Here is a 25,454-nt window from a genome sequence, read left to right on the forward strand (position 1 = left end):
TCAGATTGGGAATGTTTTTTATTTTTTACTCCGCTCGGACCCAGGGTATTATTTTTTAATAACGCAGGTTAAAATACGGGAGATTTACGGGAAAATACTAATACGGGAGGACTGCGGGAAAGAAGGGTAAAATACGGGACTTTCCCGGCCAAAACGGGATACTTGACAGGTATGTATTATTGTAGTGCACTGTATATGCCCAGGGAGATGGAAATTAGAAATTCAAATTATAAAAGTTGGTGTCTCCCCTTTAGTCTACATAACATGTCATAGCATGTTACCACTTTATGTACAACTGTTCATTTATCATAAAGACTGAAACTCAATTTCTAATAAATCGGAAAACAAATACACCAAAAATATGAACTAAATACAAAATATAATGTAGGCTATAGCCTATGGCAATAATTTAAACAAGTCTCCCGAAAAGAAACGGGTATATCTCATAGACTAATAATATACAGTCTATCTATGGTATATCTCTCCTCTGCCTGCTGCACTTTGTGTCTGTGTGTGTGTGTGTGTCGTCACACTTGTATGTCTTCCTTGTTTTCTATTTATAAAGTAAAGCACTTTGGGTTAACGTGTCATTAAAGGTGCTATACAAATCAAATTGGCACTGAGATCGATGGAGTCTCTCTGCTGCTCACCTCCATAACTATTTTACACTTCCAACGTATCTCTCCTTATTGAGATAATGTTGTACCATGTATCATTCAGCATGTGTTTCTGAACCAGGAAGCACATCCTTGATTGTAAAGCGGCAACCAAATTTGCCAAAGACTGCAGCTGCGAAATCTGACCTTAATATGATGCTGCAATTGTGGCAAGTTAACACAAAGAGCTTTGTGAGATGTAAAACAAACGGACTTAAGTTATTGTTTATTCCAACGTCTATCAAACAGCTGAACTCCAACAGTAAATCTTAGCACAACAGAGCAAAGGTGCAAAAAATACGCCAGCCCCTTTTCCACTTTAAATATTACAATTAATATTTAAGATGTTGTATTGTCAGTAATATGTCCTTCGTTTATGTCCTAAGATGCTTTGCTGATCTTATGTTTATGTTTTTATGATGATTTAGAATGGTTTTCCTGTTACATGTGGATGACTTTTGTTTTATCTCTTATACTCTTATTTTAAATCGATTGCATAAAGATGTTATTATAAAGAAAATCCACAACACAAGCAACAGATTGTAGCACTATGCCCAAGACAAATTTCCCCTAGGGGACAATAAAGTGTATTCTATTCTACAGTGGATGTACACTACCGGTCAAAAGTTTGGGGTCACTTTCCATTCCCCTCCATTACAGACATAATACCAGCTGAGATCAGTTGCATTGTTTTTTAATCAGGGCAGCAGTTTTCAGATTACATTATGTGCTTACATGATTGCAAAAGGGTTCTCGACTGTTGTAGAAAGAAGTGGCTGATCTTTAAAGGGGTGATAGAATGATCATATAGGGTATTTCACACTGTTCCTTATGGTCTCCTAATGGGGTATGTAACATTGGTTGGGCTGAAAATGGCCTGGTTGATATTTTACTGGCCCTTATGCATCCCTGTGTTTTGGCCCTATTTGTAACAAGAGCTTTTCTTCCAAATATGGTATGGTCATGAATATTTAGATGAGCTGCGCGCTGATTGGTTGAGCGACTTGCCATACGCAGACATTAGAGACGCGCGCTGATTGGTTGAGCGAATCCCCAATACACAAGTTTAACTCCGAAAAGACAGTTAACCACATGTGTTGTGATATTTAAACAAACAATCCGAAACGGCGAAATAAAAGCCTCTTATTTACGGGACCGGTCTAAAAGACCTCCATCTTACAGCGGGATCTCCGAGTGTGACTGTCCGAGCGCTGAGCAAGCGGCCCCGGCAGGCGCAAGCTGGCGGCCGCGTCATTTTATGGAGCTCCGAAAACTTTGGAGCAAATTGTCAATTCGGCAACGATTTTCGCAAGACTGCCTATATTCGAAATATAAACCGTTCATTTCTCGCCTAAAATGTTCTCCTGATTCTTCCATTGGCGTAGTCCTCCGCAGGGCCAGCAGTGCACGGGGGTCACAGCAGTATTTGTGTTTACAACATATTGTGATTGTTAACACCTTGCCAACACAGCATCAACTAGTGATATCCCCCACCCCGAGATACAATTTGAAGACAAAAGAAAGTGTAATAGACAAACACACTTTTCTTAATGCAGGTTTTGTCACAAACAGTATTAAAGTTCGGACTGATAACGAGGACATTAAGGGTAATGATTGCGCGAGAGCTTAACGGCTGTATTTTCAGACTTTGACATTTGATGATATATGCACAGTATTAAAGACAGATATTTAGTTATTTACACGGTGTTCTGCCGTTATCTAATGCTAGGGTATTTGATGCTATCCTGTATTCCATTCTGTCGGGCCATCTCCTCCTCCTACGCGCATTAGTGGACAATGTGACGGTGAGACAGCGCTGATTAAACATTAAGAACAAATTTTTATTTAAGATTTGAGTTGGATGTGTTTATGGAACAAGTATCACTCAGTAAAAGCGCAAATAACACTGCTGGATTTAATCTTCATGACAACGTGGATGATATGGAGTGAAAAAATGTGCGTGAGGCATCAATACTTACTAGTAAATATTACGAGTAATCTTATTCCCATTTACTTTCTGCAGTCTGACTTCAGTTCACCACCTCACCATCTGCGTCGCCAATTCCTATTTTGTCTCCAAAATGTGCGTACGCATGGGTCAGAGTTTGCGTGGAGGACCGCACATTCTCCCGTCGAGTTTGTTTTTTATAAATCACAACCTTTGCGTGGGAAGTGGCGTACGCACATTTTCGGCCCCGTTTTGTGCGTATGCCACGTTTATAAATGAGAGCCCAGAAAATTAGGAGTCCCGTAAGAAACACTTAACCATTGCAAAACATGATTTTGAATTATTTACACCGCCGCAGGTGTAGATAAGTCTGTTGTACATTTTGAGACAGTATTTTGTGGTGTTGTATTTGACTGCTTTATATTGCAAGATGGTTCTAATTTTGACCTGCTCCATATATCTAAGGGATGAGTTGTTTTACTGAAGAATGGCGGCTGTACCCAGAGAAAAGCTAAAGTACATCTGAATGCATTTGACTACAACAGGGGTTTAAATTAACTTTTGTAATCACCAGGCAACATGGCTAGTAGATTTTTTTTTAATTACCAACCAATCAGATTTTCTACTAAACCATTTTTTTCCCAGGGAAAATAAAAAAAATTTAAGCATCAATGTTTCTTAAAAAAAATGTGTTTCAGGTGATTTCTGGCAGATTTACTTTACGCTTGAAAAATATCTCTACTTTTTTTTTACCCTAACTATCTTTACTACATAATTTCAGCTCCTCTCCCCAGAAAACGGGCCAATCTGTAAACACTGACTATTCGGATTGTTCCTGCAGCCTGCAGATTTAAACAGTCGCTTTGCTTCATTCATCACCGGCCAAATTGGCTCGTAACTTTACAATGTTATACCAGCCAAAGTTAATTTTTACCGGCATTTGGCGGGTTTGCGGGTGTCAAGTTAAAGGTCCAATGTGTAGGAATTTCTCCCATCTAGCGTTGAGATCATATATCACAATCAGCTCTCTCGCACCACGCAGTTCAAAGTATGTACTACAGCTACGGTAGCCTTCACGATTCAAAAAGCCGGTCTCTTGCTCTTTTCAATATCCTTTTTCTTTTTCTGGGCGAAGAAGAAGACTCCTGTTCCTGAAATTTGGATTTTGAATACGTGGGGTCCTCCAGGTTTCCTTCTTCAAACTTGCCGGGGCCGGGAAGCTACGATACCCATTAGCAGCATTAGCAGCACCTGGGAGTTTATCATGTGACAGTGAAAACGCGAAAGGTGGAGCAGTATGTCCTGTATGTCCCTTACCGGCTAATGTATTTCAAGATGGGGCATGAATATGGAGAGTCTACCCCACTTCATGCGAATGCAAATGTAAAATTTCAAGCCAAAAGGAACACTTGGAATTGATGGTGGAGGTAAATATTCATGAAAAAGGGCATGTTTGTGAACGGGCAACACAGATTTTGATAATGAACAACTAAACACGTTACACACTGGACCTTTTAAAGCCCTGCTTACAAAGTATGCTATTAGGCAAGTTGCTGACACCATAGCACCAACCATGATTTATGCAAGCGTTTGATTAGATAGGGACACACTGTTCACAATGCCATGCTGACTTACACATGATTTTGGATGTCAAATTAGTCTCGTTTTCATGCTTTTCAGGTCTTGCTGATGAAGTTGAAGGAACTGTTGCTGGTAAGAAAATATCTTGATTAGATAAAAAAAAAAAAAATTAGATAATATCTGCAAAGTCTGTGTTACTGTCATGCGTTCTTATTCTTAACTGTCATTTCTTCAACAGTCCACACTGCCTTTTCAGTGGGAAAGATCCAGATCAGCATACGCAAACAGGCTAAAGAAAAATGGACAAGACTTGGTCAACCACTGGAATTTCACAATACATTTCTACGAAAAAAAGACAGAGGTAAGATCAAAGAAATCATTCCACTTTGGATCTTTTACTCCTTTACACAAATTCTTTTCCTATAATTTAAATGTTACTGACATACCTTGTGACACACCAATTAGTCACCTAGAGGTGCAGGAAATGAAACGTCAAAATTGCATTAAAAAAAAAAAACACAGTGGTTTTAATAATATCTGCATTTAAAGTGAATACAAGCAATTTTTTTTGTTGGAAAGTTTGCAAGAGATTTTTAAGGTTACAACCAGCTCGTAGGACGCAACAAAGGAGGGGGATGCATGCCAAACCTAGCAAGATTTCACCAGAGCTGGCTGCTACACAATCACTGCTACTCATAAAAGACTAAGCCTCTTAAGCTGTGTTTAACTACACACATTGCAACATGCGCATACAACATGGGCACAAAGGCCGTGAGCAGTGGTTCCCCTTTTCAGTTCCCGTTCGGTTGGAGCGTTTGCTGCATGTCATTCCCTACTCTCTTTCCCTGCATTTTCTGTCACTCTCCACTCCACTCGGCTGTCAAATAAAGACTTAAAATGCCCCAAAATAGGCCAGCCTCAAACATTGCAAAAAAAGTTTCTGGATATCTCTTATTATATCTGGGAAATAACCTCAAATCACTTATATCAGGGGTATCAAACTCCCCTTCACTAAAGGCCACACTGTAAAATGAGAATCCCATCAAGGACCAGACGTGTAAAGTTTATTCACATGCTTTTATTTCAATGGAAAGGTAAAATATCTTTGACTGTATTACTTCATGTTGCTTTTTGACATTTTTGTAGCTTTTTTTTTCATCTTTTTTTGTAGCTTTTCTTACTTTTTTGTGGCTTTTTCCAACGTTTTTGTCACTTCTTTTTTGATAAGTTTTTCAGCTTTTCTTAGACATAAGTAGGGGGGGCGCCAAGGAAAAAAGGTTGGGAACCACTGGTGTAGGGGACTCACATTGTGTCTTGATCAGAGGTGTCAAGTAACAAAGTACAAATACTTTGTTACCTTACTTAAGTAGAAATTTTGGGTAGGCTATCTATACTTTACTGGAGTAATTATTTTACAGCAGACTTTTTACTTCTACTCCTTACATTTTCACACAATTATCTGTACTTTCTACTCCTTACATTTTAAAAAATAGCCTCGTTACTCCTATTTCAGTTTGGCTTGTTTTCATTCCGGCTTGTCATCGTACACGTACACACACACGTACACACACACGTACACACACACGTACACACACACACACACACACACACACACACACACACACACACACACACACACACACATCGCGCCATCCAGATGGACTGAATTTGATTGTGGTTGGATGAGAAGTATAAACATATACCATTCTGACACCCTATTGGTTTGTACACGATCCATCGCACCTGCACAGACCCGGTGCTAATACGCCACCGGTGACTTAACGACAGTTATCTATTGGACCGAATAGCAACGCGGATTTCGGTGCCTTATTAGGTGCTACTTAAATGACTGCGCTTCTCTCTGATGCTCCGAAAATGGAAGTTAGAGGGAACTGAAACATCGCCGCACGGGACGCTAGTTAACACTACGCTTGGCAGCAGGTAACGTTAGCCTACGTACCGTTAGCTAGCAGCTGGAGTAAACACAGTTAAAATGCTTACAGCTAAACGGTGTAAAGTGTGTCTGTATTTCACTGGCTAGGATTCTAACACCACACTATAACTGCCGTTGTCTGAAAAACACAGAAGAGATGTGTCACCTTTTTCAGCCCTTCTGAGTTTGCAGGTATGATTTTAATATAACATTATTATAGTCATTATGGCCTTTAGATAAATGTTTTTTGTGGAAGTGGGGTAGTACACTATTAGGCCCCTGTGGGGCGGGCTAAGCTTTTGTCCTTAATGCCATTTTTTTCTCCCTTACATTACTTTTATACTTTAAGTAGTTTTGAAACCAGTACTTTTACACTTTTACTTGAGTAAAAAGCTTGAGTTGATACTTCAACTTCTACAGAAGTATTTTCAAACCCTATTATCTGTACTTCTACTTGAGTAATGAATGTGAATACTTTTGACACCTCTGGTCTTGACATACGCAACTACACCAGGAATGCAATGTGTTAAGACCCACCAGTGTGTCAACCAGAGCCACTTCTTCCTCCAGATCTTATTTAAAAATCTTTCATCAGATAACATTGGATATTTGCTTGCTTATTAGGAACCCATGAAAATGTTAACGATGTATATGTTAATAATAAGTCTACATTCATTAATTTCCTTTTTTGCAGCTCTCTATTATCGGGATTGTGTGTTGGTGTCTAAGACTCAGGTGAACCATAACACCCACGTGTTCAGATTGCAATTCCCACGTGGGACTGTCATGCATGTGCCTGTTGGAAAACACGTCTACCTCAAAGCCCTCATTCAAGGTAGGGAGCCGAGCAGATGGACTACACTGTGCTGAATACAGTGAATGTCCAAACATTGTTCACTTAAGCCATTGAAATAAATGTGTACATTTAGACAAGTAAGGAAAACATGTATGCTGCTGCCATCAGTGGTGAGGGTGCAGTACTCAGAGCCAGATCGTCAGTGTGGTACACTGAGTCTGTAAAGAATGGGAATTGTTAGGCTCTACCAAGGCTATATTGTACGTCAGTGAGCATGTTTACTCATCATCCACAACCACTAAAGCACAGTAGTTCCCAAGGCTGCTTCTTTCCAAAGTCTGCTTTTTTTTATTAAAGGGGAACTATTACATAGTATTTTCACGTTCATACTTTGAACCTACTTATATTTCGTGTTCGTACTAGAAGATGTTTACATGCTTTAATGTAAAAAAAATAAAAATAAAAAAAAACTATTTGTCTCATACTGCCCATGGCTGCTGCTAGCTCTGTAGGAGCGCCTGTCTCTTCGCTGTGCTCCAGTTTTGTTTCACTAGTTGAAGCTGGAGTTACTGCAACTAAAAATCACAAATAAAAGGCGTCTAAACCAAATACTACACAACCGGACATGTCCCAGCAGTAAAGTGACACAAAATTGAGGAAGAAATGACCAGCATTGGCCGACACCAGCTATCTGGTGTTAGCGTGCAGCTACTTCATAGTTAGCATTATGCTAACGTTCGATTGTTATGGAAGGAAGCAGCACTTTCTACCGTCAGAAATCGGTAGAAAGTATTTAAATTTTGAACCAAATACTACCCAATTGGACATATTTCAGCAGTAATGTGACCCAAAATTAGGGAGAATTTAACAACATTGGCAGCCAAGGTGACATCTTTTACTGCCGTTAGCATGTAGCTACTATAGTTAGCAGTGGACACTAATAGAGTATTAGAATGGACACCAATAGAATATTAGAATATGAATTTAGCACAAAAAGTAAGAATATTTGTGTTTTGTAGATTATTTCTCTGTGGTAACTATGCTTTTTTGTCAATAAATCTTATACCATTGGAAAGCCTGTTTAGTTTCCTGTTTAGAACATGCATTAGTGGGATGAGCAGCAGCGCGGGTTGCACCCATGAAAAATTTGCCAAATCTTCTCTGCCATTGCCATTGTTTCATATTGAGTATGTAGTGCAGAGCATGCGATTTCAGACACAACCCAAGCCTTTAATGTCATGAAGAGAGAGTACTGTAGGTATACCACATCAGTACAGATGCATAGGGGATCTCTTTATTGAGGCACCCTCAAAGCCTTATTTTTGCATTGACAGAGGAGGACGGCAATCTGAAGAAACCGAGTGGACTTAACTAGATACTTCATATGATTAGAAGAAGTCTTAGTAAATTGTTATTTTTGTCCATATCCAGACACAGAGGTAGTGAGGCCGTATACCCCAGTAGATCAGAACCTGGAAGCAGCCTCCCTCCGCTCCTCGCAGGAATCCGACCTCTACCTCATGATCAAAGTTTACCCTGATGGAGTGTTCACCCCACATCTCAACAGCCTGTGCATCGGTAAGCCACAGCCCATGTATCACAGTGTGTGAGTCACGTGAGGGGATGAAATCAAGTACAATAATGAGCAATTTCAAGAGACTTAAAAAAAGAATGTATTGAACAGGTACGAGAAGGACTCTTAAGTGATTGTATAGTGTTCTGACTGTATTGCTTGGGGCTATACGTTATGTCTAGTTTGGATCAAGGTTACTATAATTTTGCAATTTTCACTAGTTTTTATTTCGTTTTGACTTTTTGTTTTCAAATTCAGTTTAGTTTTACTTAGTTTTTAAAGTGGGTTTGCTAGTTTAGTTTATTTTTTGAAAATGCTTAGTTTTAGTTTAGTTTAAGTCCTTTTTTGATATATAGGTTATTTGTCAGGGGCAAGATTCAAAAAGGTCAGAAAGTATTGTCTAATAAAAGCTTACTAAAAATTTTAGAAATATGTATTCACAATGTATTCAACAATAACACCAGTACATAAAATGTACATATGATGAGCACAGATATGTAAACAGTCTACACAAGACGCCGCAGTAAGGGCAAAATGTGTAAGTGACGTGTGCCAGGAAAAAAAAACAGCTGGCTTAATTGTCCCTGGGTCCACCCTCGTCTTCGGAAACGGCACTCTTGGATAAATCACTTACCAATTACTCTAAAATATGCCTGAGTTTCTATTCAAAGAGTCATAAACATACCTACTGCTCTGCTGCCCTTGACTTTTTCAAATACCAGCATTGTATGAGCTCTAATAATTACATTCATTTTCCATTACCGCTCTCCTGCAGATGTTACCTAATACTGATCTCCTGCTGTACCTTCATACGCTCTCCATCAGGAGCTATTGTGGGCTAGTTTTTGGGGTCAAGTGGAAACACACTTTTCTCTGTGTGGTTATGGGTTCATTTCTAAACTATATCTGCTGTAATAACAATGATTGACCCTGTATGGGCCTATACAAGTGTTCACGCTCTTTTGGATGTTCTAATGCTTACGTACATTTATTCATGTTAACATCATTGAATCACGCTTTGTAACAATGTTTGACATTGATCAATAATACAAAAAAAAGTAAAAACTGAATATCATCAACAAAATGTTGCCTGTCCTAGACTCTACATTGTCCCTTGAACGTTATTTGGGAGTTTTTACTGTGGCAGCACTGTGTGATCCATTGTATGAATTATGTGTTTTTTGTTCACTTATCTGTTGTTACTCTTCTAGGTGACTGTATATCCATTAGTGGTCCAGAGGGTACCTTCAGTCTCCGCCCCCTTCGTGATGTCACATACCTCTACCTAATAGCAGCAGGCACGGGGTTCACGCCCATGGCTCGCCTCATCCAACTGGCCCTACAGGACATTGACACCATCAGGTGGGACTTTTAAAATGTTGTGTATTCATTGTTTGTTATTCTCTTTCATTATGTCTACTCTATCCTTACTACTTACCCTTGGGTTGTCTTCCTGGGTCAAAATTTAAACTTGTTTTTTTTGTCACTTTTTCCAATTTTGACGATTTTCTTCTACGCTTTTGTTGTTTTTTTGAAGCTTTTTCCGACATTTTTGTCACGTTTCTTTAACATTCTTTAATCTTTTTTTTCTTCAAAAGGCTATAAAATTGAATAAAACACCCAAATTCAATGAAAGTAGTGAACTGATCATTTATTTTACTTGTGAACAGCCTTGTATGGAACCAATCTGGTTATTGTTTTTGACAAATTGGTTGAAAGGAACTCTTTCTGATATAGAAAGTTTTTGAAAATGGGTCAAATTTGAGCCCAGGACCACAGGAGGGTTAAAAGGGAGACTTTGCTGATTTCAAACCAGCTCTCGGTCATCTTACGCTGGGTTTCCACAGGCATCTTTTTTCAACTGCATCTCCGCTGTATCTGTGACGTTCAGTGGTTTGAGAGCGAACTTGTGTCACCACAACATAATGCCGACGGTGTTCGCGTTTTGCAGACAATTATTTAATTATTTAAAATGTTAGTATTATGACTCTAGGTATAACTTAGACATTTTAGAATTAAAAGTGTTGTAGGACCGTGAGGTGAAGCATTTCTGTTATGAAATAGTGACATTTAAAGAGGTTTGACAGCGTGTAGTGACGGCAGTACCTCTGACGCATAAAGAGACTCCTTGTCTTCTTCGTCATCATCAACCTTTCCCATCCACAGTACTGTGCTGAGAAAACAGACAGTGTGTTCTATTTTACTGTTTGTATCACTTGATTATGAACCCAAGGCCTTGCCTGATAATCCACAACATGTTTGTGCGTCCTCAGAAAAACCAAGCTGCTCTTTTTGAACCGGCGAGAGGAGGACATCCTGTGGCGCTGTGAACTGGATGAACTGGCTGCTAATACGGACAGGTACTGCTGCTGTGTGTTTCAAGCCTCATATCGTGTCCCTGTCACAACCCGGCATGCAAATGTTATTTATTATGAATTAAATAAACTAGGGAGTGGAGTGTGCAAGGGAGTGCTGTGAGGATAGCGCACTGTGGGGCCGTTTTGAATTGTAGAAAAATAAAACCAGAAAGAGATCGGATCTGGACCTGTGTCCTTTTTCAGTTATATTACATACATACATACACTACCGGTCAAAAGTTTGGGGTCACTTAGAAATTTCCATTCCACTCCATTATAGACAGAATACCAGCTGAGATCAGTTGCATTGTTTTTTTAACCAGGGGAGCAGTTTTCAGATTACATTATGTGCTTACATAATTGCAAAAGGGTTCTCCAATGTTTTCTCAGTTAGCCTTTTAAAATGATATCAGATTAGTAAACAGAATGTGCCTTTGGAACATTGGAGGAATGGTTGCTGATAATGGGCAATGTAGATATTGCATTAAAGATCAGCCACTTCTTTCTACAACAGTCGAGAACCCTTTTGCAATCATGTAAGCACATAATGTAATCTGAAAACTGCTGCCCTGATTAAAAAACAATGCAACTGATCTCAGCTGGTATTATGTCTGTAATGGAGGGGAATGGAAAGTGACCCCAAACTTTTGACCGGTAGTGTACATCCACTGTAGAATAGAATACACTTTTTCCCCTAGGGGAAATTTGTCTTGGGCATAGTGCTACAATCTGTTGCTTGTGTTGTGGATTTTCTTTATAATAACATCTTTATGCAATCGATTTAAAATAAGAGTATAAGAGATAAAACAAAAGTCATCCACATGTAACAGGAAAACCATTCTAAATCATCATAAAAACATAAACATAAGATCAGCGAAGCATCTTAGGACATAAACGAAGGACACATATTACTGACAATACGACATCTTAAATATTAATTGTAATATTTAAAGTGGAAAAAGGGCTGGCATATTTTTTGCACCTTTGCTCTGTTGTGCTAAGATTTACTGTTGGAGTTCAGCTGCTTGATAGACGTTGGAATAAACAATAACTTAAGTCCGTTTGTTTTACATCTCGCAAAGCTCTTTGTGTTAACTTGCCACAATTGCAGCATCATATTAAGGTCAGATTTCGCAGCTGCAGTCTTTGGCAAATTTGGTTGCCGCTTTACAATCAAGGATGTGCTTCCTGGTTCAGAAACACATGCTGAATTAATGTTTAGTGCCAATTTGATTTGTATAGCACCTTTAATGACACGTTAACCCAAAGTGCTTTACTTTATAAATAGAAAACAAGGAAGACATACAAGTGTGACAACACACACACACACACACACACACACACACACACACACACACACACACACAGTAATTAAACAAATGCCTGAGAAAATAAGATTTTGTATTCCATGTGAAGCATAGGCCCATATGAAGATCCATTACCTAGATGCTGGTAGTAGAGGAGTATAGCCTTAGTCAAATCTTCCTGAACTTCATGGAGCTCAAGGTGATGGGGAGGAGGTGGGTTGCACAGTATTAAAACCAGAGCGGCACAATTGCAAATAATTAAAGAACAGCATGCCGGGGCTGATGAGCTCAAGGAAAGCGGGCAGTAGGATCATTGGTCAGATATGGTGACTCAGAATTGTGAATGTGGAGACTTGGACAGCGTGGAAAAACAGACTTGTGATGTATGAGCTAACAATGGGAAGAAATAGCAGAAGTTCACTCCACTGACTGTGGAACTTCTGCAAAGCTTCATTACACAACTTCTGTTTAGTATGCGGTCCACCAGAATACATCAGAATAGGCAATGTTGAAGGATGTTAAGTTAAGCTAAAAAAAGAAGAAGAAGAAAAAGAAAAAAAAGGGCATTGACTCCCTTTTGGAGCCAGCCTCATGTGGCCATTCGAGGAACTGCCGTTTTTGGCACGTCCGCGTTGGCTACATTTTTCAGCGTTTGGTGTAAAGGGGTGAAATGTGAGCAACTGAGGGACACACGGAGTTGAAGTGTGAATTCACACTGGGCTTTAAGGCTCGACATATCCACATTTGTATTGAGGCAGAACTGTGAAATGAAGATGATTTTCAGCTTTACAAATTCTTCTGCTACATTCAGACCTCTGCGTCTTTGTACATCTTCAGAACGCGTGTCTGTGTGTGTCAGGTTTCAGGTGGAGTACGTCGTCTCCGATCCCTGTGAAAGCTGGACTGGCAGGACGGGGCGGGTGGATGAGTCCATGCTCAAGGATTTCCTCAACAGGCCCGACGGGTCCAAACGCTATGTGTGTGTGTGCGGCCCCGATGCCTTTACAGAGCTAACAATAGGGTGTGTAATATAACCGTTGTTATATAAAATTCAACTCACTGTCCTAGTGCACATTTCATTTGTAAAGAAGAACATAACATGGATTTTCTGCCTTCGTTCTCTTTTGCTGGAAACAGATATGATGTAGTTGCCATCAGCAGTACCGTATCAACAGAAAATATTTAGGTGAATTATTTGTTAAAAAAAATATTGATTCTAGGGAAAAGAATCCCTTTTTTTTAAATTAAAAAAATTTTTAAAAAATCACGATACATACGACTTTCGATTCTTTTTTTTACCCCTAATTTCGACGTCTCTGCAGCACCACAATACTTAATTCAGAATGGTTTGACACATATTTTGCTTTTAAAGGTCCTATGACATGCTGCTTTTTGGATGCTTTTATATAGACCTTAGTGGTCCCCTAATACTGTATCTGAAGTCTCTTTTATATAGGCCTTAGTGGTCCCCTAATACTGTATCTGAAGTCTCTTTATATAGACCTTAGGGGTCCCCTAATACTGTATCTGAAGTCTCTTTTATATAGACCTTAGTGGTCCCCTAATACTGTATCTGAAGTCTCTTTATATAGACCTTAGGGGTCCCCTAATACTGTATCTGAAGTCTCTTTCCCGAAATTCAGCCTTGATACAGAATTACAGCCACTAGAGCCAGTCCCACAATGAACTTTCCTTAGGATGTGCCATTTCTGTCTGTAGCTATTGAGGAGGAGAGATGGAGGGCAAGGTGGAGGGTGGGGGTGTGGCCTTGACCAACTGCCACTTTGCTCGTTTGAAAATCATGATCTCTCTCTCTCTCTCTCTCTCTCTCTCTCTCTTTTTTTCTCTCTCTCTCTCTCTCTCTCTCTCTCTCTCTCTCTCTCTCTCTCTCTCTCTCTCTCTCTCTCTCTCTCTCTCTCTCTCTCTCTCATGGGTGGGCCAAATTCTCTGGGCGGGCAAAGCAGAGAAAGAGGAGGTAACCTTGCTCCTTATGACCTCATAAGGAGAAGATTCCAGATCGGCCCATCTGAGCTTTCATTTTCTCAAAGGCAGAGCAGGATACCCAGGGCTCGGTTTACACCTATCACCATTTCTAGCCACTGGGGGACCATAGGCAGGCTGGGGGAACGCACATTAATGTTAAAAAAAACCTCATAAAGTGAAATGTTCATGCCATGGGACCTTTAACAAATATTGCGATTAATTGTGCAGCCCTACTGCAGACCTCAGAGGGCAGTGACGCTCAGATCTTGCCTAGAATGTATCAACTTTGTCTTGTACTCACTTTTTCTTTGAACGCAGCAGTTTCTTTCCTCGTCCTCCTTATCCGGTTTGTCTATCTTTCAGGTTTTTGAAGCAGCAGGGCTTCAGTGAAGAGGAGCTCCACGCCTTCCAGGGCTGATGAGCTCTGCCTCGACCCCACCCTTCAAAGACTGTGTGCCTGCGAGCGAGAGAGCGACACAGAGAGTCCATTTTAATTTATAAAGCAGTGTTTGTGGGAGATAAATGGAACGTTGTATTTCTATGCACCAAGGGCGCTGAAGATGCCGACAGCAGGCAACACGACCCAGGCTTTGATGGGCTGTAAAGACAATCCCAAAAATCACAGTTCAGTAAGATTTGTATGATTCTGGCTCGTTTTGGTCCGTGTCTGGAATAAAGTTAATAATGTTCATAAAACTATAAGTTGAAACATTGAAAAGGTGTGTAAAATAAAAGCAGTAAAATATACTGAGACACAGAGAAAATCATGAGATGATGTAAACTGATGGATTATATGCAATATAAAAACAGAATTAACATGAGCTTTGGTGTGTGAAGCAGAGGATCTTCTGGAGATATTTATGGATATTAAAGTTCCAGTTACATGGATGGATGATTTTGCAGGAGTTATAACCATTGAAACCAGTGAAATAAAATGCATTATGGTAACATTTGTAAAGGTCAGTCTCCTATTCATTAAGACTGGGGCAATTTTCACTATTCCTTCTGATTGGAGGCTTGACTCACCCACATTTCATCTTGAGTCGTCAAGTTGACCTTTATTATTAGTTGACCCCTTAGCCTGGCTCCGCCCTCCTACGTACTTCTGCTCAATTTTCATTTTCCTTCAGTACTCCGTCTGGGTTTCCGGTATATTCTTGGGTTTTCTCCGACCAAATAGGTGGTGATAGACAGATGGTTTATGCAATCAGCTAACCAGGATTTTCGCCCCTTCCCAAAAGTTCTCCAATGGAAAGTTCCCAGATGGATATGCCGAGCAAATGCCGAGTAATGTCACATACCCTATTCAGAGACCTTAAGGAACAGTGTGAAATACCCTGTATAATCATTCTGTTAAGAGAAAAAGTCAAATATCTTCAGGGTTCGTACACCTTTTCCAAGGTCAAATTCAAGCGCTTTTCAAGCACTTTCAATGTCCATTTTAAAAAGCTTTTTCCAGCACCTTACACCACCGTAAAATACCAATACATAGTCAAAATTATTATTTAGTGTTTTTGTCACATTAAAAGACATAATACTATAAACAGCCAACATTGTGTTTCATAATAGCAGAAGGATCAGATATTAAAGCAAAAAAAAAAAGTTTTATTTTTCAAAATGTATCACTGTCTAAGTAGACTGTGCTATCTAACCTGCCTGAGTCAATGTAAAAACAATTACCCCCAAAACAAAATCACTCGACAGGTTCACTTCACTAACCCTGAATTATCACTTTCTCTTCATGGTCCATAACATAACATACAGTAAGACAGCTATGGAGAGGAGCACTGAGTGGGGGGGTCTAAGCCAAATGACATACAGTTGGGTCATTGTGTGTCAATATCCAGGAAACCAGTTTGTGCACCCTCTTTTTGTGCACACTTTTTTCTAAATCTAGGGCATGCCGTACAAACTTGTAATGGTTCAGTCATATTGACATGTTTGTCTTCCAACCTAGAAAGTTTGGGCTGCCTATGAATTAATGTCCAAATATTGCTTCCCAGATAATGCGATTTTCAGGCTGTAAAACTGAAGTAATTTCAAGGGCTAAAAATATGAAGACATAGGATTTGAACAGAAATATTTTACAGGCCTCGGTTTTGGGACACATTCACACATTGATATAGACAAGGTTTGAACAAAATCTAAGACAGTGCAACAACATCCTGTAATTCCATTTTAACCCAGAAGAAAAAATTTACTTCATTGCCAAGACATATACATTTATCTACTGGAATAGAGCAGTGTAAATATTGCATAAGGCCATCCTCAACCTTACAGTAGACTACTTGTATGACACTCCATCTGACATGATTTCTGTTGAGCAACCAACGATTGTTGTTATGCACCGGGCTAACGTTTGCAGGTTTTAATTTGCGGGTAGTAACGTTACAGTTACTGAGATGTAACTTTGGCTATGTTCCCTGCATATTCCACAAATGAACGTGCCATAACGGACATGCAATACTAAAGTTACATTATCACACCAAGTACTCTCAGTCACTTAGCCTGCGAATTCCTAGCTAGAAGTTACTAGCGTAAACAAATAGGCGCTAACTGGCGCTAACGTGTACTATTTCAGTTGGCTTACTTGAAACTCACTTCATGTGACTCGAGAGCGCAGACTCGCCCATTGTGAAAAGCTGCACGTCTTTTTTGCAGACTTTACAAGAGGCAACTCGTAGGGTTTGTCCCCGTTTAATCCATGATTTGTATTTTTCATCTTCCAGCCAACGTTCATTGAAACGACAACCTGCCGGCAGCGATATTATGAATCCCACTATGGCCACGCCAAGACCCGCCCTTCAATACCATTTATTGGCCAGGTGTCCATGATGCTCACGCAAGGTAGCGTAACCGTGACCAATCGGCTATCCTAATTTTAACCACTCGAGGTGAAATGCCTTGCCCCAACCAATCGAGCTGCTTCCTAGGGCGGGTCTTGGCGTGGCGGCAGACCGCAGTCACACATGCGAGCAGGTTTAATTTTAGGCTCTCCAACATGTTATTTCTCCATTTAATAAACGAACTATTCAGTAAGTTAGGCATTTGTTGTGAAAGAAATACAGTTACAATTTCAAGCATTTTCAAGCATGTTATCCACAATTCAAGCACTTTTCAAACCTTGAAAACACAACATCAAAATTCAAGCATTTTCAAGGATTTCAAGCACCCGTACGAACCTGTGTCTTACTGCAGTCAAGCCAGCCTCCACTTCAAAATGAGCGGTCAAACTAGCCACCCCTATATTTCGCGGTGCGCGTATACACTTGCTATTACGGTGAGACCGTCAAAACTAAAAACAGGGAATTTTCCGACGAAGGCAATTTCCCATTCATTTATTCTGTCTGCCTGCCTGTCTGTCTGTCTGTCTGTCAGAAAGAGAGAAAGAAAGATTTTAGCACACCTCACAACCTGTCATTGCATGATATGCTGAATTCCAAAATAAGAGCCCCCAAAACTCATATATATGCCGCTGTTTTTGTCTACACATTCAGAAAATTATAAAAATAAAAGCCTAGTTTCCCACAGCGCACCAATTTCACCTCAGATGGAGAGGACACCTTCTCAAGGTGTCAACTACAATGTTTAGGACATTCTGATGTTGTTTTCCAAAATAAGAGCCCCCCAAAACTCATATATTAGCTGTTTTGTCCATACATTCAGAAAATCATAAAAATAAAAGTCCTAGCTTCCACAGACCAATTTCACATCAGATGGAGAGGACACCTTCTCAAGGTGTCGTACATACAATGTTCAGGACATTCTGATGTTGTTTTCCAAAATAAGAGCCCCCAAAACTCATATATTAGCTGTTTTGTCCATACATTCAGAAAATCATAAAAATAAAAGTCCTAGCTTCCACAGACCAATTTCACATCAGATGGCGGACACCTTCTCAAGGTGTCAACTAAAATTTCATTCAGGACATTCTGATGTTGTTTTCCAAAAAAAAGAAGCCCCCCAAAACTCATATATTAGCTGTTTTGTCCATACATTCAGAAAATCATAAAAAATAAAAGTCCTAGCTTCCACAGACCAATTTCACATCAGATGGAGAAGACACCTTCTCAAGGTGTCAACTACAATGTTTCAGGACATTCTGATGTTGTTTTTCCAAAATAAGAGCCCCCCAAAACTCATATATATGCGTTTTGTCTACACATTCAGAAAATCATAAAAATAAAAGTCCTAGCTTCCACAGACCAATTTCACCTCAGATGGAGAGGACACCTTCTCAATGTGTGATCTACAATGTTTCAGGACATTCTGGTGTTGCTTTCCAAAATAAAGAGCCCCCAAAACTCATGTATATGCTGTTTGGTCTACACATTCAGAAAATCATAAAATAAAATCCTAGCTTCCACAGACCAATTTCACCTCAGATGGAGAGGACACCTTCTCAAGGTGTGATCTACAATGTTTCAGGAACATTCTGGTGTTGTTTTCCAAAAAAATAAGAGCCCCCCAAAACTCATATATATGCTGTTTTGTCCATACATTCAGAAAATTATAAAAATAAAAGTCCTAGCTTCCACAGACCAATTTCACATCAGATGGAGAGGACACCTTCTTGAGGTGTGATCTACAATGTTTCAGAACATTCTGATTTACAGTTTCAAAATAAAGCGCCTGTCAAAGTCAAATATGAGACAAATTAGATATGATTTTGGATTCACTTCAAAAGGAAACGCCCTGTTACCACAGACTAATTCCACTTGAGGGTTGTAGTACACGACCCCTTGGTGTGACCCATTAAGTATCAAGACATTCTGATGTACAGTTTCAAAAAAGCCTCTCAAAGTCTGGAAATATGAGACAAATTAGATATGATTTTGGATTCAATTTAAAAGGAAGCCCTGTTACCTAGAATAATTCCACTTGAGGGTTATAGTACACCGACCCCATAGTGTGACCCCGTAAGTATCAAGACATTCTGATGTATAGTTTCAAAATAAAAGCCTGTCAAAGTCTCAAATAGAACATATGACTTTGGATTCAATTTAAAAGGAAGCGCCCCGTTATCACAGACTATTTCCACTTGAGGGTTATAGTACCCCTTGGTGTGACCCATTAAGTATCAAGACATTCTGATGTGTAGTTTCAAAATAAAAGCCTGTCAAAATGTCAAATATGAGACTAATTGCATGATGTTGGATTCACTTTAAAAGGAAACGCCCTGTTATCAAAGAATAATTCCACTTGAGGGTTATAGTACACGACCCCATAGTGTGACCCAGTAAGTATCAAGACATTCTGGAAAGCTGGAAAGCATGAAGACATGCTGGAAAGCATCTTCTGTTGGGGGTAGATTTGCTGCTGACGAATCTAGATGCTAATCTGTACCTCAGCACATCCAAGTTGGATGTCCATCCAACTTTTTCTTTTGGCCATACAGAAGGAGGGCATACCTTCTTGCCACAGGCAAAGCCTCTTCCAGGCTACCAGAGAGTCCACATTTAGTAATTGCCTGTAACTTACAAAGATGGGTCTTCAGTCTTGTGAGGGCAGTGGCCTTCCCAATTCTGTACAAACTGCTTGTGGTGTTACAACCTGTGAGGACGTGTCATGCAGGTAAACAATCAGAACAGCACTGTCGCAAGCTTCTGAGCGATCAACTAGGGACAAATCTTTCCTTAAGGCCATGTCCCGAGTGCATGCACACTGCTGAGGATCCAAACATCCCTTTGCTTGAATAGTATAGCAGCAAAACTATTACATCTGTATCATCACATTCAACAATTAGACAAGAATGTGACTGTGCAAGGTGTATTGTACGTACAGTGCCTTGCAAAAGTATTCACCCCTTGGCTTTTTACCTATTTTGTTACATTAGAGGCTTTAGTTCAATGTTGTTTTTTTTATCTGAATGTTATGTGATGAATCAAAACACAATAGTCTAAGTTGGTGAAGTGAAATGAGAAAAATATACATAAAATTATTTTTTAGAAATAAAAAACAGAAAAAGTCAATGTGCATAACTATTCACCCCCCTAAAGTCAATACTTTGTAGAGCCACCTTTTGCGGCAATCACAGCTCTAAGTCGCTTTGGATAAGTCTCTATGAGCTTGCCACATCTACATCATCCCATTCCTCCTTGCAAAACTGCTCCAGCTCCTTGAAGTTGGATGGTTTGCGCTTGTGAACAGCAATCTTTAAGTCTGACCACAGATTTTCTATTTGATTGAGGTGTGTTTGGGGTCATTGTCCTGCTGGAAGGTGAACCTCCGTCCTAGCCTCAAATCACGCACAGTGTTACAGGTTTTGCTCAAGAATATCCCTGTATGTAGCTTTGTCAGCACCTATATCGCCAGTACTGGGCCAACAAGTGCTGAGAGCCTTGTACCAAACAGCAGTGTGGCGTCACAGCCACCTGGTCAAACCTCTTCTCTGGAACCCAGTTGGAGGATGGAGGCTCAAAGAAGATGGGTGCATTGAACCTGTGATGTTACAGAAGACACCAGCACCTAAAGAAGTTAGAGACATCACCCACTACTATACTGTTAGACGGAAAGCTGCAACGATGCTACCAAATGCCAGTGTCTTTCAGTGGGCTTGACCTGCACAGAGTCTTGCTCTGCCCCTTTCCCAGGCTATCCAAATATGACCCACTTTGTCACTGATGACAATGTGGATGAGTGACAGTGGTGTGTTGCAGTGGTAACATCATGGGGAGCTGACCTCCCCAAAGTGGCCACTGGAGATGGCCTAACCCCCAGAATGACTACCAAAAGCAGTTCATGTTCCAAATGGTTGCTGCTAGAAAGAGCTTGAGATTCAGTGATGAGGGGGGTCATTCCCCCTCACAGTGTTTATTTTGTTAGATTGCCATTTGTTTGTTTAAGACAGTCATTTAATTTGTATTGTGTTAAATTATAGTTTTATTAAAAGGCTCATTAAGGTCAAACTGCAATCCTGAATCCTGGTCTCCTGTTTGTGCAATGGTGAAGGTGTTTCTTTTTGATTTCAATCTTTGTTTCCATATGGACTATATAGTACAAGGTGCCATATGATACCACTGATAATGGGCTTTGGACTTGAGACTAAATTATGTCAGTGTTCCATCTTCTTTCATTTTAGACACATCATGCATTGAGTGAAAGAACACCCTGATTTGTCATGCTATATTTACACATTTGGTATTGCTGGATTAAGCACAACCCCACTTTTCCAACAAGAAATCATATGTGTTTCTATTATAATCCCTGGAAAAGTAACCACAAAGTAAATGAAAACATTCTGCATAGATATTAATTTTTGTATGCCTCGCCTTTTTAGGTATGTCTTTATTTATTCCATACATCATGATATTCATATCCAGTCTTTTCTAGTAGGTAAAGCAACTTCCTGACTACAAACATGCTAAGTTTCAAAGCTCTCAGAGCTTGTGTGATTGATCTGCATTAGTTTAGATGCCTTAACTCCCATGGACAGGCTATATTTTAGTCCTTCTTTGGTTTTGGGTTGTGTAACAATATCTGTTAATTTAACAATCTTAGCAGTAAAATATCTTTAGCCAAGAATCAATTTCATATATGGGAGACCCTAGGGATGAGGAAAAACATTGTTGGGTTTAGTTCAACCTCCAGTAGGGGTATCTCAAAAACTAAAGCCCTTTTTGACCATTTGTCACCAGCCTAAATATGCCTCATATTTGAGACTTTGACAGGCTTTTATTTTGAAACTGTACATCAGAATGTCTTGATACTTAAGGGAGTCACACCACGGGGTCGTGTAATATAACCCTAAAGTGGATTTATTGTTTGATAACAGGGTTGTTTTCTTTTAAATTGAATCCAAAATCATATCTAATTTGTCTCATATTCAAGACTTTGACAGGCTTTTTTTTTGAAATCTCAAAAAAAAAATTCCCAAAAAAAAAACAAACCTAAAAAAGGCCCCTCCCCCTCCAAAGGGAAATTTTGTTTTTTTGAGTTTTTTTTTTTTTTTTTTTTTTTTTTATAAAAAAAAAAAAAAAAAAAAAATTTTTTTTTTTTGTTTTTTAAAAAAAAAAAAAAAAACACAAAAAAAACATTGTAGATCACACATTGAGAAGGAGTCCTCTCCATCTGAGGTGAAATTGGTCTGTGGAAGCTAGGACTTTTATTTTTATAACTTTCTGAATGTGTAAACAAAACGGCTATATATGAGTTTTGGGGGGGCTCTTATTTTTGGAAAACAACATCAGAATGTCTTGAAACATTGTAGATCACACCTTGAGAAGGTGTCCTCTCCATCTGAGGTGAAATTGGTCTGTGGAAGCTAGGACTTTTATTTTTATGATTTTCTGAATGTATGGACAAAACAGCATATATATGAGTTTTGGGGGGCTCTTATTTTGGAAAACAACATCAGAATGTCCTGAAACATTGTAGATCACACATTGAGAAGGAGTCCTCTCCATCTGAGGTGAAATTGGTCTGTGGAAGCTAGGACTTTTATTTTCATGATTTTCTTAATGTGTAGACAAAACAGCTAATATTTGAGCTTTGGGGGGCTCTTATTTTGGAAAACAACATCAGAATGTCTTGAAACATTGTAGATCACACCTTAAGAAGGTGTCCTCTCCATCTGATGTGAAAGTGGTCTGTGGAAGCTAGGACTTTTATTTTTATAACTTTCTGAATGTGTAGACAAAACAGCGTATATATGAGTTTTGGGGGGCTCTTATTTTGGAAAACAACATCAGAATGTCCTGAAACATTGTAGATCACACATTGAGAAGGAGTCCTCTCCATCTGAGGTGAAATTGGTCTGTGGAAGCTAGGACTTTTATTTTCAAGATTGTCTTAATGTGTAGACAAAACAGCTAATATTTGAGCTTTGGGGGGCTCTTATTTTGGAAAACAACATCAGAATGTCTTGAAACATTGTAGATCACACCTTGAGAAGGTGTCCTCTCCATCTGAGGTGAAATTGGTCTGTGGAAGCTAGGACTTTTATTTTTATGATTTTCTGAATGTATGGACAAAACAGCTAATATATGAGTTTTGGGGGCTCTTATTTTGGAAAACAACATCAGAATGTCTTGAAACATTGTAGATCACACCTTGAGAAGGTGTCCTCTCCATCTGAGGTGAAATTGGTCTGTGGAAGCTAGGACTTTTATTTTTATGATTTTCTGAATGTATGGACAAAACGCACATATATGGGTTTTTGGGGGGCTCTTATTTTGGAAAACAACATCAGAATGTCCTGAAACATTGTAGATCACACATTGAGAAGGAGTCCTCTCCATCTGAGGTGAAATTGGTCTGTGGAAGCTAGGACTTTTATTTTTATAACTTTCTGAATGTGTAGACAAAACAGCATATATATGAGTTTTGGGGGGCTCTTATTTTGGAAAACAACATCAGAATGTCCTGAAACATTGTAGATCACACATTGAGAAGGAGTCCTCTCCATCTGAGGTGAAATTGGTCTGTGGAAGCTAGGACTTTTATTTTTATAACTTTCTGAATGTGTAGACAAAACAGCATATATATGAGTTTTGGGGGGCTCTTATTTTTGGAAAACAACATCAGAATGTCCTGAAACATTGTAGATCACACATTGAGAAGGAGTCCTCTCCATCTGATGTGAAAGTGGTCTGTGGAAGCTAGGACTTTTTTTTTTATGATTTTCTGAATGTATGGACAAAACAGCTAATATATGAGTTTTGGGGGGGCTCTTATTTTGGAAAACAACATCAGAATGTCTTGAAACATTGTAGATCACACATTGAGAAGGTGTCCTCTCCATCTGAGGTGAAATTGGTCTGTGGAAGCTAGGACTTTTATTTTTATGATTTTCTGAATGTATGGACAAAACAGCATATATATGAGTTTTGGGGGGCTCTTATTTTGGAAAACAACATCAGAATGTCCTGAAACATTGTAGATCACACATTGAGAAGGAGTCCTCTCCATCGGAGGGGAAATTGGTCTGTGGAAGCTAGGACTTTTATTTTCATGATTTTCTTAATGTGTAGACAAAACAGCTAATATTTGAGCTTTGGGGGCTCTTATTTTTGGAAAACAACATCAGAATGTCTTGAAACATTGTAGATCACACCTTGAGAAGGTGTCCTCTCCATCTGATGTGAAAGTGGTCTGTGGAAGCTAGGACTTTTATTTTTATGATTTTCTGAATGTATGGACAAAACAGCTAATATATGAGTTTTGGGGGGCTCTTATTTTGGAAAACAACATCAGAATGTCCTGAAACATTGTAGATCACACATTGAGAAGGAGTCCTCTCCATCTGAGGTGAAATTGGTCTGTGGAAGCTAGGACTTTTATTTTTATAACTTTCTGAATGTGTAGACAAAACAGCATATATATGAGTTTTGGGGGGCTCTTATTTTGGAAAACAACATCAGAATGTCCTGAAACATTGTAGATCACACATTGAGAAGGAGTCCTCTCCATCTGATGTGAAAGTGGTCTGTGGAAGCTAGGACTTTTATTTTTATGATTTTCTGAATGTATGGACAAAACAGCTAATATATGAGTTTTGGGGGGCTCTTATTTTGGAAAACAACATCAGAATGTCCTGAAACATTGTAGATCACACATTGAGAAGGAGTCCTCTCCATCTGAGGTGAAATTGGTCTGTGGAAGCTAGGACTTTTATTTTCATGATTTTCTTAATGTGTAGACAAAACAGCTAATATTTGAGTTTTGGGGGGGCTCTTATTTTGGAATTCAGCATATCATGCAGTTGTCACAGAGGTTGTGAGGTGTGCTAAAATCTTTCTTTCCTTCTTTCTTTCTGACAGACAGACAGACAGGCAGGCAGATAGACAGACAGGCAGACAGAATAAATGAATGGGAAATTGCCTTCGTCAGAAAATTCCCTCTTTTTAGTTTCACCGTAATAGCAAGTGTATACGCGCACCGCGAAATATAGGGGTGGCTAGTTTGACCGCTCATTTTGAAGTGGAGGCTGGCTTGACCGCAGTTGTGTCTTTGACTGTATTATTGTGTCTTATAAAGTCTTCTCACTTACAGTTTGGTCCACATAAAGTCCCCAAAAACTGGCAAAAACATTGAAAAAAAGGGTTGATTGATATGAGGGCCAGATCAAAATCTGCAGGGCCTTGAGTTTGACATGTGGTATATGTGAAGCAATGACTGTCTGGATCGCCCCCTGGTGGCTGGCTGCAGTATAGGTCATAACTCCGGCCCCCTCTATGGTATATATCATGTCTCTTATTCAATAGCTCCTCGGCTGACATGGAAGTTGTTATGTCCCTCCTCGGTGAAGGCCGTCTCAAAGTGCATATACTGAAATATATATATGAAATATGTTTGGTGGGCTAATCAGAGTTCCATGGTG

General features: G+C 39.4%; 1 protein-coding gene across 2 annotated transcripts in view; it reads left to right on the plus strand.

Moving 5' to 3' along the window:
• The window catches only part of LOC120562586 (cytochrome b5 reductase 4), a 29,614-nt gene extending 14,527 nt beyond the window's left edge, over positions 1–15,087 (plus strand). For both annotated transcript variants that reach the window (XM_039806375.1, XM_039806376.1), the window contains 8 exons: positions 4,285–4,317; positions 4,424–4,546; positions 6,813–6,953; positions 8,346–8,492; positions 9,699–9,849; positions 10,761–10,847; positions 13,011–13,172; positions 14,498–15,087. In XM_039806375.1, the coding sequence (XP_039662309.1) occupies positions 4,285–4,317; positions 4,424–4,546; positions 6,813–6,953; positions 8,346–8,492; positions 9,699–9,849; positions 10,761–10,847; positions 13,011–13,172; positions 14,498–14,552 (899 nt within the window). In that variant the 3' untranslated portion in view covers positions 14,553–15,087. The remainder of the gene's footprint in view (positions 1–4,284; positions 4,318–4,423; positions 4,547–6,812; positions 6,954–8,345; positions 8,493–9,698; positions 9,850–10,760; positions 10,848–13,010; positions 13,173–14,497) is intronic.
• The last annotated feature ends 10,367 nt before the right edge of the window (positions 15,088–25,454 follow it).

This window comes from Perca fluviatilis, chromosome 7, assembly GCF_010015445.1.
Source record: "Perca fluviatilis chromosome 7, GENO_Pfluv_1.0, whole genome shotgun sequence".
NCBI lineage: Eukaryota > Metazoa > Chordata > Actinopteri > Perciformes > Percidae > Perca > Perca fluviatilis.